Below are 17,361 nucleotides of genomic sequence, written 5' to 3' on the forward strand. Positions count from 1 at the left end.
TCAATCAATACGTTTTTATGAATTTTCATACTCCATCGAATACGCTGTTAATTGATACAGCAATTTACGCGCAATTGTTTCGAGCCGCTGAATATTTTATAACAAATTCGCTCTCTTTAGACAAATCTACGTATTTTAAATTTACAAATCGGATGTAAGTTAGTATTACAATCTAACTGAATAATCTTCGTTAAGCACTGAAAGTTGTATGTTTTTCTTTGGTGGTATTCTTTTTCTATAAATAAATTTAATTAAATCTATCAAAAGATTTCTAAAATGTTTAATGTTGTTTAATTAACCCTTCTATGCTAACCACCGTGAAATAGTCCGACAATTGAACGCAATTCATTATGCGTTAAATATTTGTGAACATTTTGTATTAGTTATGCGGATGCCTACTTCAATATAATATTTTATTTGTGTGTAAATATTTTAATTCATCCACATCGTGTGAAGTAAACATGCTTCAAAGCGGAAGTACGTACTTCAAATACAAATATGTATACGTGTTTAATTAGGATTGTAGAACAAACTTTGATTACTATTACAGTTAACTCAAACAGTTTACGGTTAAGCTTTTGCAACTATCTTTGTTGTTGCAATATGTTTCATTTGTTGAACTATCTTAATAACTAACTTGTTTAACAATTTTGTTTTACCTATATATCCAGTGTAAAACCGTAGTTAAGGATTGTAAAAAAAGCTCTATCTACGATAAGAAACAATAATTAGAAAGGATAAAATGTAAACTAAAATATATGTTTTCCCATGAATTGGCAGCACGAAGCCGCTCTCGACGCAATTAAAACATAAATCGATATTCCTTTTAAATTACCTTTACTGAAGAAAACACTCAGCGATAGCTTCGCTCGAGTATATGAATCAGTAAAGTTACTCCCTCGACTTGAACTTCTACGGTTGTAATAGCTAATCAGGTGTTACTGTTTTCTCTTAGTAAACATACAGATGACCAACAAACGTTTAGATAGGACGGTGCAACCCTAGTCCGTAGTAAATAGGGTTTACGATCTAAATTAAGGGCATTTGTTTTTTCTGTACATTTCATGATTGTATACGTTCTAACATTTCTTTTAACATGCTATTTTAGTTTTTCACCTTATCAAACAAAGGCATATTAAATATACATATTTATAGTGTATTTTAATCCGATTTCAAAGCGCACAAAAGCTGCTTAGAGTACAACATAGGTATTTTGTAAGGCTCGTCACCGCAAATATCGCTGCAAGCAACGGCTTATAAATGCGAATGAAATTGATACATACGATATTGGGGGTAGATTACGATTTGCTGTAGTTTCCTTTTGTATGAAGTGTTTTGTTTTCATTGTAAAATGTATTTCCCTATTTCGCTATGCCCACTGCATTCATCATACATTATATGTCATGTAGAGTAACGAGCTTTAAACAAGTATCTTGTAATAATACTTACTAATATCTTATTTAATAAGTATTTATATATAAAACCTACCATGAATAAATGTTATTTGAATATGAATTCGAAGGCAAATTATAGGGTGCGTCATTGATGATTTTATAGGGTCAGCGGGAGTCATTTTGAATTTTAGAGATTCAGGGTAGCTTTTTAGAGATAGTAATGCGCTACGCACAGCCTTGCGACAACCACGCGAATGTCGGAATGGACCTAGTCCCAGTATTTGTTCAAGTTCCTTTCACTGTCTTAATTGGTCGTCTTCGATAAAATAAAACACGCGTTTTCTCTTACCTTAAATAAATTGTCTTGTCGGGAATCGAAGGATCATGCTCTTTGTCCGTTAACAACTAAACCACTGTGGCTTTAGTAGTAGAGTTTATGAATTACTATTCCAAATGAATGATTATAAAAATATAATGAAAACTAAGTAAACACGAACGCCATGTTGAAAAGCGGAACTTTTTTAATAGAATTCACGACAGTAATAATGTTTACAAATTTAAACAATTGAATTAAAAAATATGAAAAAAATATACAAATGTTTGTTCACAATGATGTCCCAATTTTAATGATACGTTTGTTTCGTGTTGCAATAACGATTTTTTTATTTATCTCATATAGTGATAGTTCACTTTTTAAATTTCACGTTAAAGTCTTTTGGTATTACATTACTCTTTTTGTGATAATCTGATTTTTGGTTTTTTTTAATCTATATAAATATATATGTATATTAAAAAAATATACTTTTTATTTTATACTGTGTAAAAAAGAAGAATCGATGTTTCGAATGTATTCAGAGTCTATATTTTTTATAAAGGAACCTAGAGCCGGGATAATTTCATTAAAATTCTCTGTGGATAAAATTGGCTTCCCCGATTTTTAATTAACAGTATGTACCCGGCATCCGTCACTAAGGTTTTCATTACACTTTTAGATTCGTACATCATATGCATAGAAAACTAACATAACCTCAACGTTCTGTTTCGGTTAGCTAAAAATGTTTAATTTACAAACTAGCGACTTCACAATAACATTCACTACCTTTTATACTTTTTAATTGTGTTACAACCGCAATTTCACTCTTTTTGTTCTGGGGTCGACTATGTTCGTAAATATATGTTATATGCGACGCTTGCGTTGTCCTTATATAAGTGACAAATATATGTTTTATTCAGAGAGATGTAAGGAATGCCCACTTGCGATCGTATTAGGAATGTTGCTATTCGCAACAAAGTGTTGTGTGCGATTTAATCGAGAAGATTTTGAATTATCTACTGTTTATACATTTCGGGTGAATATGTAGAAAGATCACCTACCAAAGTAAAGGGTACCATACCGTTTGTATGTTGGACAGAAAGATGTGTTTTGTGTTTTACGCCGCGCTGCTAAATTAAAATTGTCCTGGAAAACATAATTTTAGTTTAAGTGTAAACGCGCCCTGTTTAATCGAAAAAATATATTGTGTAATTACTGTTTTCTGCAAAAAATGTAACAACTTTTAATCAAGATATAAAAAGTAATTTTATCGTTGATTTGATATTGCTGATTTCTAAGGAGGTAGCCGACGTCGGTGTATTGTTATGGATCGATTTGCTTAATTAATTTATGTCATTTCTAAGGGTTTGGCACCACTTGGGAAGTACATTGGAACCAAAGGAATTCCTTTTAATAGCACAAAAATCACAGTATTGAAGTCGAATGAAAATCCATAGATACGTCTTTTTATTGTGAAGATATTTATATATCTTTATATATATAATTCTTCTGTGAGTGTGTATGTCACTGAACTTCTCTCAAACGACTGGACCGATTTTGATGAAATTTTTTGTGTGTGTTCAAGGGGATCTGGGAATGGTTTAGATTCACAAATCAGCCCGGCAGGTGGCGCTGCAGTCGGTACTTTCATACTTTAATATCCTAATAGCTTGAAATATCATGCAGGACAACGTCTGTGAGGTCCACTAGTAATATATATATTTTATAAAAGGCTAGTTAGATATTCTGCATAATCCAAAATATAGTTGAAAAATTGAGAACATATTTTTAATTCAGGTGGTGGTTTAAAAACCACAGTGTAAAATTAATATTATCTCTTTTGAAATCCATTCATATGTATTACGTACAAAGTAAATTTTTAGATTCACAAAAAATATTTCATTTTTTAGTAAACCAGTATTTTTAACAGTTTCATTTATTCTATCAGCTGCGGGCAAAATTATATGCTCGGATTTATTATGTAATGAATACTGTCACAAAATCATACATATGTGTAAGTTGCGCTGTCTTAACTTTGATCAAAATTTTCTCTAATTTGTTAAGTGGTACACATAATATAACGAGAAATTGTTGATTGCGCATATAGAAAGAAGTCTTGGGTTCACAGTCAAGGTTTGAATGTACCACTTTGTTGTTAGGTCATAAAGAAAGATTTTATTAGAAAACGTGTAATGCTGTAATTTGTTTGACAACGGTCTCCATACTAGGCATTATTTTTCCCTTTCCTGCAGAATAATTAAGCTAACAGAACTGAAAATTCATTACTTAAGTCACATCGCCACTGGCTTTAGTATAATTTACCCAAGGGCAGACATCGAGTCAAATGATCAAAAGCATTCATCAACTTGCATTATTAAGTCAAAAGAACTAGAATTCCGGTTCTTTATTAGTTTGGCGAAACTTTGCACTGAGTTTATGACTTTTTATCTGATATTCAGTTTCAAAGGCGTAGTAGCAATACAAACGCACATTTCACTGGTTCCCCTAAATCAAGTCCCCGTCACTCAATCGTAAATGTACCTAACTACGATGGTCCTACCTCTCTTCCACTTGACGAGTTTCATAAAATGACTTGTATCGATGTACAACACTGTGCTCACGCTTTGTTTCCCTCGGAATGTGTAACGCAATTTTATATTGGTCTAAGATCCCGCTATACAACGACCTTCACCGAGGTGCTTATTTAATGAAACTTATTTTATATTTAATTTAATATGTCAATAAATATAATCCATATGGGTTGCCTAGCAAATTTCAGTCCAGAGTATTTTAATTAATATTTTAAAAAAAATTTTTTTAAACATTTCACCGGTATGATTATTAGATAAATTCTATACCAATCGAAAGTATGAAGCCCATAGAATATGCAAACGTTAGGTTGTTTATAATCAATTAATTATTTATGTGTATATTTTTTATGTGACACTAAAGTATATATACATCTTTAGTATAAAAGAAGGTTATAGTGATACATATATAATACTACCCTGATTAAAAATATTGATTGAAAAAAGTTCAAAAAATAAAATGCAAATTATAAAAAAATTTTTTTTTAAATATTAATTAAACATACTCTGGAATGAAATTTGCAAGGCAACCCATATGGATTATATTTATTGACATATTAAATTAAATATAAAATACGTTTCATTAAATAAGCATCTCGGTGAAGGTCGTTGTATAGCGGGATCTAATACTATATGTCTCAAATTTTGAAATACCGATGAAGGCATGCGGTTAAAATTTCAATGCGTCAAAATGTAATGTAAATTTGATAGCTTAATCCGAAGGTTAATTTGGAAAGCTAATAACGTAATTGAAGCTTATTACGAATTTTAAACAATTAAATTTAGAGCTTTAGTCCCTTTTCATTAATTACCCAAATGATACGTTAATAATTGGAAATATTAACCGCCGTTTACGCCTATCCGTTCATTAACTCTACATTATTAATAAATAAACACATTTCAATCTTAAAATAAATAAACCCACAGTTCTACATAACTGATTTATTGTCTTTCATACATTTTAATGTTGCTTAGAGAATAGCGTCTTGTTATCTAATACTAATCATCGTTTTTTTTTTCAGGATAATCCTGTCCCAACGAACTTAGAATGCACAACTACTACGTTTGTTGGGACCCCAAACAAATTGGCTGTGTGCGTGCCTCCATCTGTTATTTGTACTCATGATTCTATTATAAAACCAAAAACTTCGAGCTTAAATTTACCAGTGCCTGCAGGTCTTATATCCCCGATCTATCCACGGAAATTTAAGGCGGAAACACTGTATGACAGACGTCAATGTCTTAACCATCGGTTTGCTAGCCCCAGATTGCTACACCTCAGTCCTTGCCGTGGCACGAGGCCTTCTTCCAGAAATTCCCTTTCGTCTCGACTGTCGAGCAGTCATAATTCTCTAATTACACAGTTCCAAAATGACGACTCAAGTTTTATAACACAAGCTATTTCCCATGACACCTTATCTGCTAAAACGTCTGATATTACTGACATGTACAATGTTCCCTTCGATAGCGATATATATGCGGTACCTATTGATATGATCCGACCCAATCACGGCAATATCAGGGCCAGAAGCAAAAGACCACAGAGAACCAATAAAAGGCGTAGTAAGACCACAACGCTGGTTCTCAACAGCAATAATACGATAACGGAGAGGAATTATAAGACAAAAGATACCAAATGCAAGGACACGAAAACAAAAAGGAACTCTCTGCCGGGTTCCTCATGCAGAAAAAAGATTCTGGCTGAATCAGATACAGACTCGTTACATTTGACACTACGTGAAATGAGAAAATATTTTCATACGCTGTACTCGAGTTCCAGCGATTCGGAATGCCGGAACACAATAAATAAAAAGAACGGGTCGCTACTAACTACGGCCGTAGTCCATTCAAGGCAAGGAGTAAAAGAGTCGAGCACAGCAGTTTTCTTAAAAGAGAGCAATGAACCAAAAACAGCTGAGACAAACAACAACCATAAAAAAACGAACAAGAACACCGCGGACATGAATGTGAAGAGCAAGAAGCATAAAGAAATTAAACAGAAGGAATGTAGCATCATGGAGTTGGATACGAAGAAGAAAGGGAATCAGGGTACGAAGGTGAAAATGTCACCTGTTAGGATACTTTCGATGAATATAAAGCAAAGCTTTTGTAATCTGTTTCGTTGGAGAAGGTCCAGCGATGGAGATGACGTGGAGAAGATAGGTCGCGGGTCGCCTCCACCGGCCGTGAGGAGGGCTCTCCCACCGCTGCCGCAATCGCCGCACCCGTCCAATTCTAGGCGATCAGCAAACGAAGATGACACTGTCATGGACTTCGCGACATCCATCCAGAAAGTTAAAGATGTAAGTGTTTTTTTCTATTATTTCTCAAAACAATCCATCTATTTGTTATATAGACGAGCAAGCAATGCAGTAACATAGCGAGATAAATTGAAATATGCCAGAAGAATTAAATATCTTAGATATATATAAATATATAGATAATTGAATTATGTATTAATAAGTGGGGAAAGTTTGCTTCGTTTGAAATGATTTTACTGAGAACTCTCATCTTCACTGTAAGACTTTTGATGCGGGCATAAATATTTAATTGGTATGTATGGTTTGCAGTTGGTAGTTGAGAGTTTCATGAAATATCTCCTGTTCGAGTCGCGCAAACTTATTTGCTGTCAGCGTTTAACTTGTAAAACGAAATGACTAAGAACTTTTTGAACCGCCGCAACTAGATAGTTGACAACAAGAATATTCTTGTTTATAGCTCTTCAAAATAATTTGCATAACTCGTTTTGGACTGATATTTTACAGTCAGTGCATTTACATAGCATATCAATATGTCGTGGATGATAACAAAAATTAGATTGGCAACACCTAAGCTTTAAATAAAATCATTATGTATTGAGGTTTCGAGTTACTACGTATTGTTGCACACAAAAGTTTGTGGTTAGTTTTGTTTTTACTGTGAAATCAATAATACATGACATATGAAACGCGTTGGATGTTTTGAAGCTTTCATTTATTAAATTTTTTATACATTTTATTTATCCTGTCCGCTTTGTGGCTTGTTTATTTTTACTTATTTGTATTTTATAGTATGGATGGTACTGGGGTCCGATATCTGTGGAATCCGCGGAGAAGATACTTTCGAACGAGCCTGATGGTTCATTCATTGTTCGGGACAGCAGCGATGACCATTACATCTTTACGCTGACGTTCAAGCTGAACGGTCTGCGTCATGTTAGGATAGAACATGATCAGGGTAAGTTGCCTTTGGTTTTAGAAGAATTTCATTGTGCATCTTCGTTATTAAATTCATTTAGTTTTAAAATCCCGCCAGGCGTCACTTATTTTTATGTAAAAATCCTAAATTGTCTAATTTAACATTTTAACTCCCGATACTGGAGAGTAAGTACCCATTATGCAGATACCAAAATAAGTTGACACGTCTTCACAAATAATAGCTAAGAATCGTCTTGTTGTGTCTTCTCTCTAAGAAAAAACAACATATCATGACATGACAGATGCGTCAAACTTAAGTAAACATGTACCAAAACAGATGGGCCTTACAACAATTAATGTAGATGTCTGTGTGTCTTTATTGTGACGTCATTTTTGTTTTGGGTAACTCTGCTTAGATTAAATTCAATCTATCAAATCTATCCTCACCGTGTGAAGACTTAGAACGCGACATTGGCGGAATTGTGATTTACACAGAAGTCGCCATTATAAATAAAGTGAAGTGAAGTGAACAATTAATGTTTTAATATGTCAAATGAAGCATGTTGTGATGGTTGCAGTTCCTTTTAATTTCCCCAACCAAAAACTTGACGATTAATAGGAATGGCGACGAGTTTCTTGCTAGTTCTTCGCGCCCGCTCTGTGCCCTTTATTTGGAATCTTTGGAAGGTTATTTTATATTGACTTTCATACTTGATAAGTGTACAGTTTTCTATATGAAACATATTGATTCTGTATTATTAAATTTATATATGAAACAAACGAATGAAGCTTTTCTCGGAAAAACGAATGAGTGGGAAGCTCGAAGGGATCAAACAACGTTGCGATTTTTAAATTCCCAATTAGCGTATTATATTCCATTATAACAAGTTTGTAAGCCCTCGTCTACTTAAGAATAAATAATTGCAGACGTTAATAATATCTTTAATATCTTACCTAGCATCGTCATCAATGGTTGCGTAGCCCATTGTGAGCTTAAGCCTCTTTAAGTTTGTTTTGTCAGTTTGTTTGTTTTGGAAACGGACTTCTTGAGTCAATATTTTGGACACCCAAGGTTTCAAAGGTAGCGTAAGCGAATGGAGAAAGAGAGCCATAGACAGAGTCAGTTGGAAAAAGCTGGAGTAGCCTTTCCCGCGAAGGGGTTCCGATCGACGGTACTGAAGGTGGCTAGGATATAGGTTATTATTATTCTTATTATACTAGCCTCTTTATTTCCATAATGAACAATACAATTAACAATCATATCATATCATATGAGTAATTATTAAACAAAATAAAATAAAAAATTACTATTAATAATCCTTAAATTAATAATTTCAACGTATATGAATTTTAAATGATAAATTAAAAGAAACTAAAAAGGATCAAAATCAAAATTCATTTTTTCTAAATCATTATGGACCCCTACGGGTAAAGGCCTCCTCCATTTTGCTCCACAACTGTCTATCTTTTGTTTTGGTGATCCAGTTTTCACCAGCTTCTCTTTTTATGCCATCACTCCATTTTTCCTTTGGTCTACCTCTTAATCTTTCATTTGATGGTCCTTGCCAGGTAGTTACCCTTGGTGTCCATTTTTCCACGTCCGTGCGTGCAATATGACCCGCCCAATTCCATTTTTGTCTTTGAGAATATTCTAAAGCGTCTATTATTTTTGTTGTTTTTCTTATTTCTTTTCTAGCAAAATAAAAATAATGTAAAAAAATCGAAACTGTATATTATAATTTTTTTGTCATGATTGGAAATTATACAGGATTTAATATTAAGGTTTCGAAGTTCTTCGCTACTACACTAACGCAGTCTCGGTCTACCGGGCTTTCTTTTTCACACCATATTGAGAGTTTAGTAAGAACCACTTGATACTGATGCAAATATTGACAATATATTTTTATGTACTGCGGCGAGATAATGGTTAACAAAGAATGAGTCTGGCATTTGAGTTTTCAGTGAAGTCAAAAAGTTTAATTGAACTCTCGATTAAGCTCTTTCATCAAACTTTTAATTTCTTTTACTTTGTGCCGAAACTCATATCACAGGTGACATACCTTCATACCTACCACATACCGAATGTCGGCAACAAAGGCGTGTTCCGAGAAAGTTACAAAATACCTGCGATACACATTGTATATCGAATACCCTAACAGGATCACAAACATAGCGAATGAGGTTCCAGAGATATATGAGTTTTTCTCGCTGCCTGCTCGTGTATTGAGATATCGGAATATGCGGGCTATCACGAAAATTCATAACAATTGTTATCTTGACTTTCCATTGTGTTTTTTAGTTCGTGGACTCCCATGCAATATAACTCCACGCCGACAAAACTTTTTACATATAGATTATGTTTGTCAAACGGAATATTAAACTATCCATCCAGCTGTGGTAAAATTGTTGAAACTATTGTATTTTACATTGTAAAATAAACTTCTATAAGCTCCCGATGGGCAATTATGTTGCCATGTTGCACTGACTATTCTCTAAAGCAGAGTGGGAGACCTCTGTTCTTTCCGACTCGAACCAGAGATTCTACTAACTAAGGTAGGATTCTTACCTTCTCTCTGTTGCTGTGTCCCTAAGAAGTAATGGATATAAATTAAATATTCATTTCATTCAATCAATTAACTTTTGGTTACATCGTTAATGTAAAATTCAGTACGAGTTTTAAGTTTTTATTTTAACTTTCATATTTAAATTATCATTTTAAAAAAATAATTACATTAAGTTGCCAACAATTTTATGTACTATTCTACTATGTGGCCACGATATACACATATAGTGTATATGTATGTGAACTATTCTGGAATATAATAGATATATATTTACAACAAAGGCTACAGGGTTTTTGTATTGTTTGTATATAGTTTTATCTTTATAATTTTAATTGTTTTTCATGTATGTGTTTCTTATAATTTACACCTTCAAGAAAAACTTGACGCAATTAAAAATTTTATCTATATTTCTCGTTTAATCTTTATATCTCTTATTTTTTTATCTTCTATTTCCATACTATCCACAAGTACTTATTGAATATACATAGGGAGGTCAAAAATATTCGTTATTTTTGCAAAATTACTACAGAAGTTGATTACAGTGCGACGTGCGAAGCGTCAGGTTACTTAGTTTTTTTAGTCGATCGTATATCGCCGCTGGGAGAAAAATTTGAATTTTAACCGAATTATGCGCCGACGATGCCACGCTAAAAAAATTGTAAACGTGTGTCGATTATCGTATTTTCCGATAGTAATATCCAATGTCGTGATTTTTTCCGTGTAGCATCATAAATATATTTTTTCCATATAATTGCATTTTATATAGAGAAGGAATAACATGATTTGCTACACGCTTTTTGTCCTTAGCCGAAAACACATTACAATCGAATCCTATTAATCTAAATTTGTTATGATTAGAACACAAGTGATAATTTGTACGTCCCGGTCCTATGTATTCTCCTATTCGTTCCGAACTAGGACGCCAATGCGTTGCCGTTTTTTGTCTTGACTTACTTGACTTAATGTTCTATAACCCCTAGATGGGGCAGAGAGCGTCCTCAATGAGTCTCCATCGCGTTCGGTCTTGAGCCTCATATTTCACTGCGCTCTAAGTCTTTTCTTTCTTCGTCTTTTGTCTACTTTGATTGAATAGGCAGTGGTATTAAATTTATCGACTCATTTTACTTCAATTGTTCGTATGGAAAAAATGTGTTTATTAATTATGTATTTACATTTTCCTTGTACTTTTACGTTAATATGAATATTACTCCGATATCCTTTAATTAGAAAAAAATACCACAACGTAACTTAGGTATACGTTGCGATTAGGCCATAAATTTAAGGGATCTGGATGAAGATTTTTTAAAAGGGAATTTTAGTTTAATGGTCTAAGATCCCGATATACAACGACCTTCACCGAGATGCTTATTTAATGAAATGTATTTTATATTTAATTTAATATGTCAATAAATATAATCCATATAGGTTGCCTAGCAAATTTCAATCCAGAGTATTTTAATTAATATTTAAAAAAAAAATTTTTTAAACATTTCACCGGTATGATTATTAGATAAATTCTATACCAATCGAAAGTATGAAGCCCATAGAATATGCAAACGTTAGGTTGTTTTTAATCAATTAATTATTTATGTGTATATTTTTTATGTGACACTAAAGTATATATACATCTTTAGTAAAAAAGAAAGTTATAGTGATACATATATAATACTACCCTGATTAAAAATATAGATTGAAAAAAAATTTAAAAAATTTACTACATGCAAATTATAAAAAAATATTTTTTTTTAAATATTAATTAAACATACTCTGGACTGAAATTTGCTAGGCAACCCATATGGATTATATTTATTGACATATTAAATTAAATATACAATACGTTTCATTAAATAAGCATCTCGGTGAAGGTCGTTGTATATCGGGATCTTATACTATAATAATCTCTTTAATACAAAATGTGCAAACATGAAAGGTCTCGAGAAATTAAATAACATTTAATAAAAGATAAACACGAGCTTTTCTCATGTTTTTAATTTCATAATTAAATCGTTGTAACTCACATTCTTTAGGTCGCGCGTTGTGTTCTGTATGTTTATTTTGATTAAGGCAATACTAACTCGTAGAATATCGTCAAGAAACCGCTGTGGCTTAATGTTTTGTGTCTTGGATTTAAAAAACTGAGTGACACAATAAAAATGCAGGGATGTAAAGTGAAATACGAAATGGCAGCGCGTCCCGTTTGAAGGTGATTGGTCATTAGTATTATCTGACTTGAAATAGACACGAGACTGGTAACGTGATATTACTATACGGTAGTCCGCTCCTGGGCTGTCGAACTCTTCAATCTATTGTTTTGTTAATGAGTCTCCTTGAATTGCATAAGCTAGCTTTAAAACTTTACCATATTTCAGAGGAATAAAAGTGATGATTTAAATGAAAAATAACGATTTTGGTTTTAGACAACGTAGTTTTATTTTGAGAGAATCTTTATCAATAGATATGTTGTATTACAAACAGTGATGTGTCAGGGTTGTCAACATAAACTAGAGATGTACTTATAATATGAGTTGGTAAACTAGGGTTAAATTTTTCTAATTTCAACAAAATGTATCAAGTCATCTTTTTTCTAAACAAAAGACGGGTGGCCAAATACATTGATAACATTCGTGTTATAGTAATAAACAGTGACGCTACCACCTCTTTGTCTGTGCCTCAGATTTCTGAATAGGCAAGTAGGTGATCAGCCTCCTGTGCCTGACACACGCCGTCGACTTTATGTGTCTAAGGCAAGCTGGTTTCCTCACGATGTTTTCCTTCACCGTTTGAACGAATGTTAAATGCGCACATAGAAAGAAAGTCCATTGGTGCACAGCCGGGGATCGAACCTACGACCTCAGAGATGAGAGTCGCTCGCTGAAGCCACTAGGCCAACACAAATAACGTTGTGCGTTTTTCGAATATTCGAATTATGTTGACTATGAATATTGTTTAGTTAAATATCGTTTTGTATGTTTATCCCCATTACAGTGTATTAATTAGTTCAAACTATTACTCGTAAATTACATTTTAATAACTGACGCGTTATTATATCAACGTGTTTAATCTGACTTGGCGATTTTGAATTGATATTTGTTAGAAACACAACACAAACATATTTTCAATTGGGAAATCAGATTCTGTATCGATTGCATAGAATCTGAATCAACATAATATTGTAAGTTGTAAGTTTAAATATTTTATTATGTCTATGTCAATTTGAATACTGTTAAACTAAAGAGAAAAAGTTGTTTAGACCAAATTATATGACATCCGTGGCTTGAATATTGCAACTCATTTCAGTATTCCAAGCTTGAAGACAAAGTTTACAGTTTAATTAACTCCGTATACCATACAGTATTAAATATATCTGGGAAATGGAACATAGATCGTAGAGTTCATAAATGGATGAAAAATTAATGATGATGAAAATTTTCGTCGATTTTCTTTTCCTTGTATTCTAAACGTAATATGCTATCCTACGCGCAAGGGTTTCATAACACAGCCACTTTGCGATATTAACTTTATTATCTCGGATTTTTCATTATCGATATTGGTTCTTTATTATAATATGATTGTTTTATATTTTATTGTATGAAAATGTCGTAATGACGCCTAACTATTTGACACTAGACGGTTGCCTTTAGTATAATAGACGTTCATATGAACGAAATAAAAGTATTTTAATGCTTATCGCATAACTGCTGAAAGTTCAACGTGTATATTACAATGCTTTGTAAGAGCATTCAACCAAAATGAGCTTTTGATATTAAAGGTACGCCACGGAGCTTTTCGTAGAATGTTCTTAATACAATTTGTCGTAAATGTGGAATGTTCATAAACATTTCGTTTCGGTTGAATAATATTATAAGCCGATTGATTTTTTCAAGGTTTTTATTTAATTATTCTGAGATAAATGTATCATAATACCGTAAATAAAACGTTTTAGGTAATTTTTCGTTTGGCGGATGCACAATGTTCAAAGCTCAAACCATTGTGGAGTTTATTGAGAATGCTGTGGAGACATCGAGGAGTGGGCGGTACTTGTTCTTTTTGAATCTACGTCCTGTACTGGGACCCGTGAGGGTGCAATTGCTGTATCCCGTGTCCAGGTTCAAGAGGGTCCAGAGTTTACAGCATATGTGCAGGTTGGTATTTTTACATACAATGTTTAAGATATTGCTCTCAAAAGGGTTTTATAACTCGCTTGATTACACATATCAGACTTAGGGTTTATTATCAAGACATTTTCTGTACTTTGCAGCCTTCGCGGCTATTCTGGTAAAGCACATGGCGTAACAATAATTGTTTCAAATTGGCATATCGACTCGAATTTCGTGCGTTAAAAGCTATATATATTTTATATTTTCAGTTGTAATAAACAATATTGAAGTTCAGTTAATATATACATTAGTAGGCAATAAATAATGTACTTATACGTTTCTTTTGTCAAATTGTTTTTGACAAGAGACGTATGAGTTCAGCGAAGCCGTCAGTCTGGTTATTATGTTATAATTAGAACGTGTTTACCGTGTTTTATGTAATACGAGTGGCAACAAGTCGTAGATGTTTCTATAGAAAGCATTTGTTTTTTTATCAAGGTGCAGAGGAGCAAGAGGCTCGTCTCATTTTAAGTGATCCCGCCCATGGACATTCTCAATGCCAGAGGGCTCGAGTGCGTTGCCGGCCTTTTAAAAATTGGTATGCTCTTTTCTTGAAAGACATTATTCGAATTAAATTTTAAATTGTGTTTTAAGTTGAGTAACCTACAATAGTAATGTATTTATCCCATAAATGGTGTATTTAGGGTTATTTTACAGTCTAGAATTCGAATCAGTAACCAGATATCCCTAGCGCCGCATTCTAATTGCCTACTCCTAGGCACCCCTCTATATATATACTAGCTGCCCCTGCGAACTTCGTTTCTCGTTAATGTGATTTTACTTTTAAGTACATACCTATATACATATATACCTGTATATCTGTATACCATACATGGAACATTTTGGAGAGTGACTTCGGTTTTCTGTGAATTTTTCTCTAAATAAACCTCAGAGTTCAGAGTCATAATATTTTAATTAACAAATAAAAAATGGGTGTTAATCGTAGAGGGGTGAAAATGAGGGGTTATATGTGTTTTTGTATGCTGTATCATAAAAAAAATCAAAAAGAAATTCTAAAGAATAAAAAGAAAATGGGGTGGACACCCCTTATCACTTAGGGGATTGAAAGATTGATAGTAGCCGCTTCTCAGACCTACTGAATATGCATAAAGTTTGATAAAAATCGGTCAAGCCGTTTCGGAGGAGTATGGTAACTGACATTGTGACACGAGAATTTTATATATAAGACATCTTTACTCCATTCCCCATTCCCTGTAATATAAACCTTATGTAACACTTAGCTTACTAACATAATGCATTGTTATTAAATTAATTCGATACAGATTAATCGGGTTTTGAAATGTTTAAAAAAAAAATCTGAGAATTCTGTTTACCATTACATCATATTTCAAGCGTTTTGAAAAAGTTATTAAACGGACGAGTTAACCAGTTTTCCAATAATTTCAGTTTATTACATTTTTCATTAAAATCCGTATTCCTCTTGTATAAATTAATGGCAACCTCTCGTGTTAATTTAATTTTTGAATCTCATAAATTTATTGAATTAAAAATACAATGCAGATAAAATTACTATGGTAAAGTTATTAAAATATTTTCAATTTCGTTGGGGTATTCATGTTTAAATATTTCAACAGGTTAAACCTGTAATCCCTTGTTTAAATGTTGAAAGTATTTTTACTAATGACAAAGTTATCGGAGCTTTTAACTGGACTTTTTTAAACGTCCGTTTGTTTAATAAGATAATCATTTACAATAGGGATGCCTACAGATTCAAACTTAATGACGTGGAAAAACTGATACCTGTATCTTATGTTCCATAATAAACATATTTTATTTTGTAATACCAAGTTCAGATTCGTAAATATTATAAATTTAATACAACTTCTTTAACGTTATCTTGACTTTTCCTTATTCCCTCGACGTTTTATTATATTAATGTCTAGTACAATATTAAATTTTCATTCCGATAGGGCTATTGTAAATATTCAATATTGAGTCTGCGATTTCAATAGTTTCGTTCTCCGACTTTTACGAAAAATCTGTACGTTGAGTTTAACAGTGCCATGACATTGATTTAACAAGGATATTGCTACGCATGTACCCATTACGGTTTACTAAAACCAATTTTTGAATAAGATTATCTTGACTATTTTTACTATTAATCTGTTCTTTAATTTTAAATAGACTTTAAAGCTAAAATTTCTCGGTTCCAGGTTCGTGATACTCAAACAAGTACGTCGTGACTTAGTGACCAGCCTGCCTCTACCGCGACGTCTCTTGGACTACCTCAACGCAACGCACTACTACTCTGAACTACTTGCTGACCTATAGGTTATGTTTTCACAACTAAAATAATCAATCACATTCTCATATAATTCGTCCATTACATTCATACTTAGATAACTTGCAATGCGCGAGCACGGGCGCGTTTTTTATCTGTTTTTATTTGAATATTGACTACAATTTATGACGTACTTGAATAATAAATAAATAATAATTAAATTAAATAATTCATAAAATCAAATATCAGTAGCTCAGATTGTAGTTGATCGTTTCTTACTTACTTCTATGACTTAATTGTTTTGCAGTTTTTATTTTATGCGCTAAATATTTGTCCTAATATAAGTTAAGTTTTACAAGAAGGAACTGATTTTTTTTTTTTTTTCAAATATAGTAATTGTGTTATTTTTAGATTAACTTATGAGTTTATTGAATCTTTAACGGCCTGTTAACTTTTGCCGTTAGAAGTAAATGAACTTCGACGCAAATGAAATAAAAATCGCGTCCGTGTGTTAAAAATTAAGTTTGATAATGGAATTATTAGTCAATTTGCGTGTTTTCGTTTATAGTTACTGGTAGAACGATATCAATGGATTGTGAAATGTTTTTATATGAAATATAAAACTCGCAATTTTCTTCACTTAGCGAAATCATTTTCACGGCACACAGGCTGTGGTAACAGTATTATAAATAAGTTTTAGTTTTATTAATTTAATTTTAATTATTCTTGATGATTTGTTTGTATTATTTTCTGATTTCGCTATACGTAAATAATATTGTTCATTGCAATACAAGCGCTTTTAATATGTCCATTAATTTATGTTATGTATTTTATTTTTTAACGTAATTCGCAGTTTTATAATGTATTGTTGCTAATTCACCAAAGATGAAAATTGTAAATGAATTAAATTATTGTTTTTTTCAGTTA

At 32.5% G+C, this 17,361-nt stretch overlaps 1 protein-coding gene across 2 annotated transcripts in view; it reads left to right on the forward strand.

Annotated features, from left to right (window-relative positions):
- LOC125062403 overlaps positions 1-17,361 on the forward strand; it is a 64,787-nt gene extending 47,426 nt beyond the window's left edge. Inside the window, exons 3-7 of one of the 2 annotated variants that reach the window (XR_007119262.1) lie at positions 5,318-6,598; positions 7,346-7,511; positions 13,979-14,177; positions 14,631-14,730; positions 16,367-16,480. Coding sequence is in view for 1 of the 2 variants with exons in the window: in XM_047668304.1 (XP_047524260.1) it covers positions 5,318-6,598; positions 7,346-7,511; positions 13,979-14,177; positions 16,367-16,484 (1,764 nt within the window). In the remaining variant the exon portion in view is untranslated. Of the gene's footprint in view, positions 1-5,317; positions 6,599-7,345; positions 7,512-13,978; positions 14,178-14,630; positions 14,731-16,366 lie in introns of both variants that reach the window. The other variant, XM_047668304.1, reaches the window with a different exon arrangement.

The sequence above is a fragment of the Pieris napi genome, chromosome Z (assembly GCF_905475465.1).
Source record: "Pieris napi chromosome Z, ilPieNapi1.2, whole genome shotgun sequence".
Lineage (NCBI taxonomy): Eukaryota > Metazoa > Arthropoda > Insecta > Lepidoptera > Pieridae > Pieris > Pieris napi.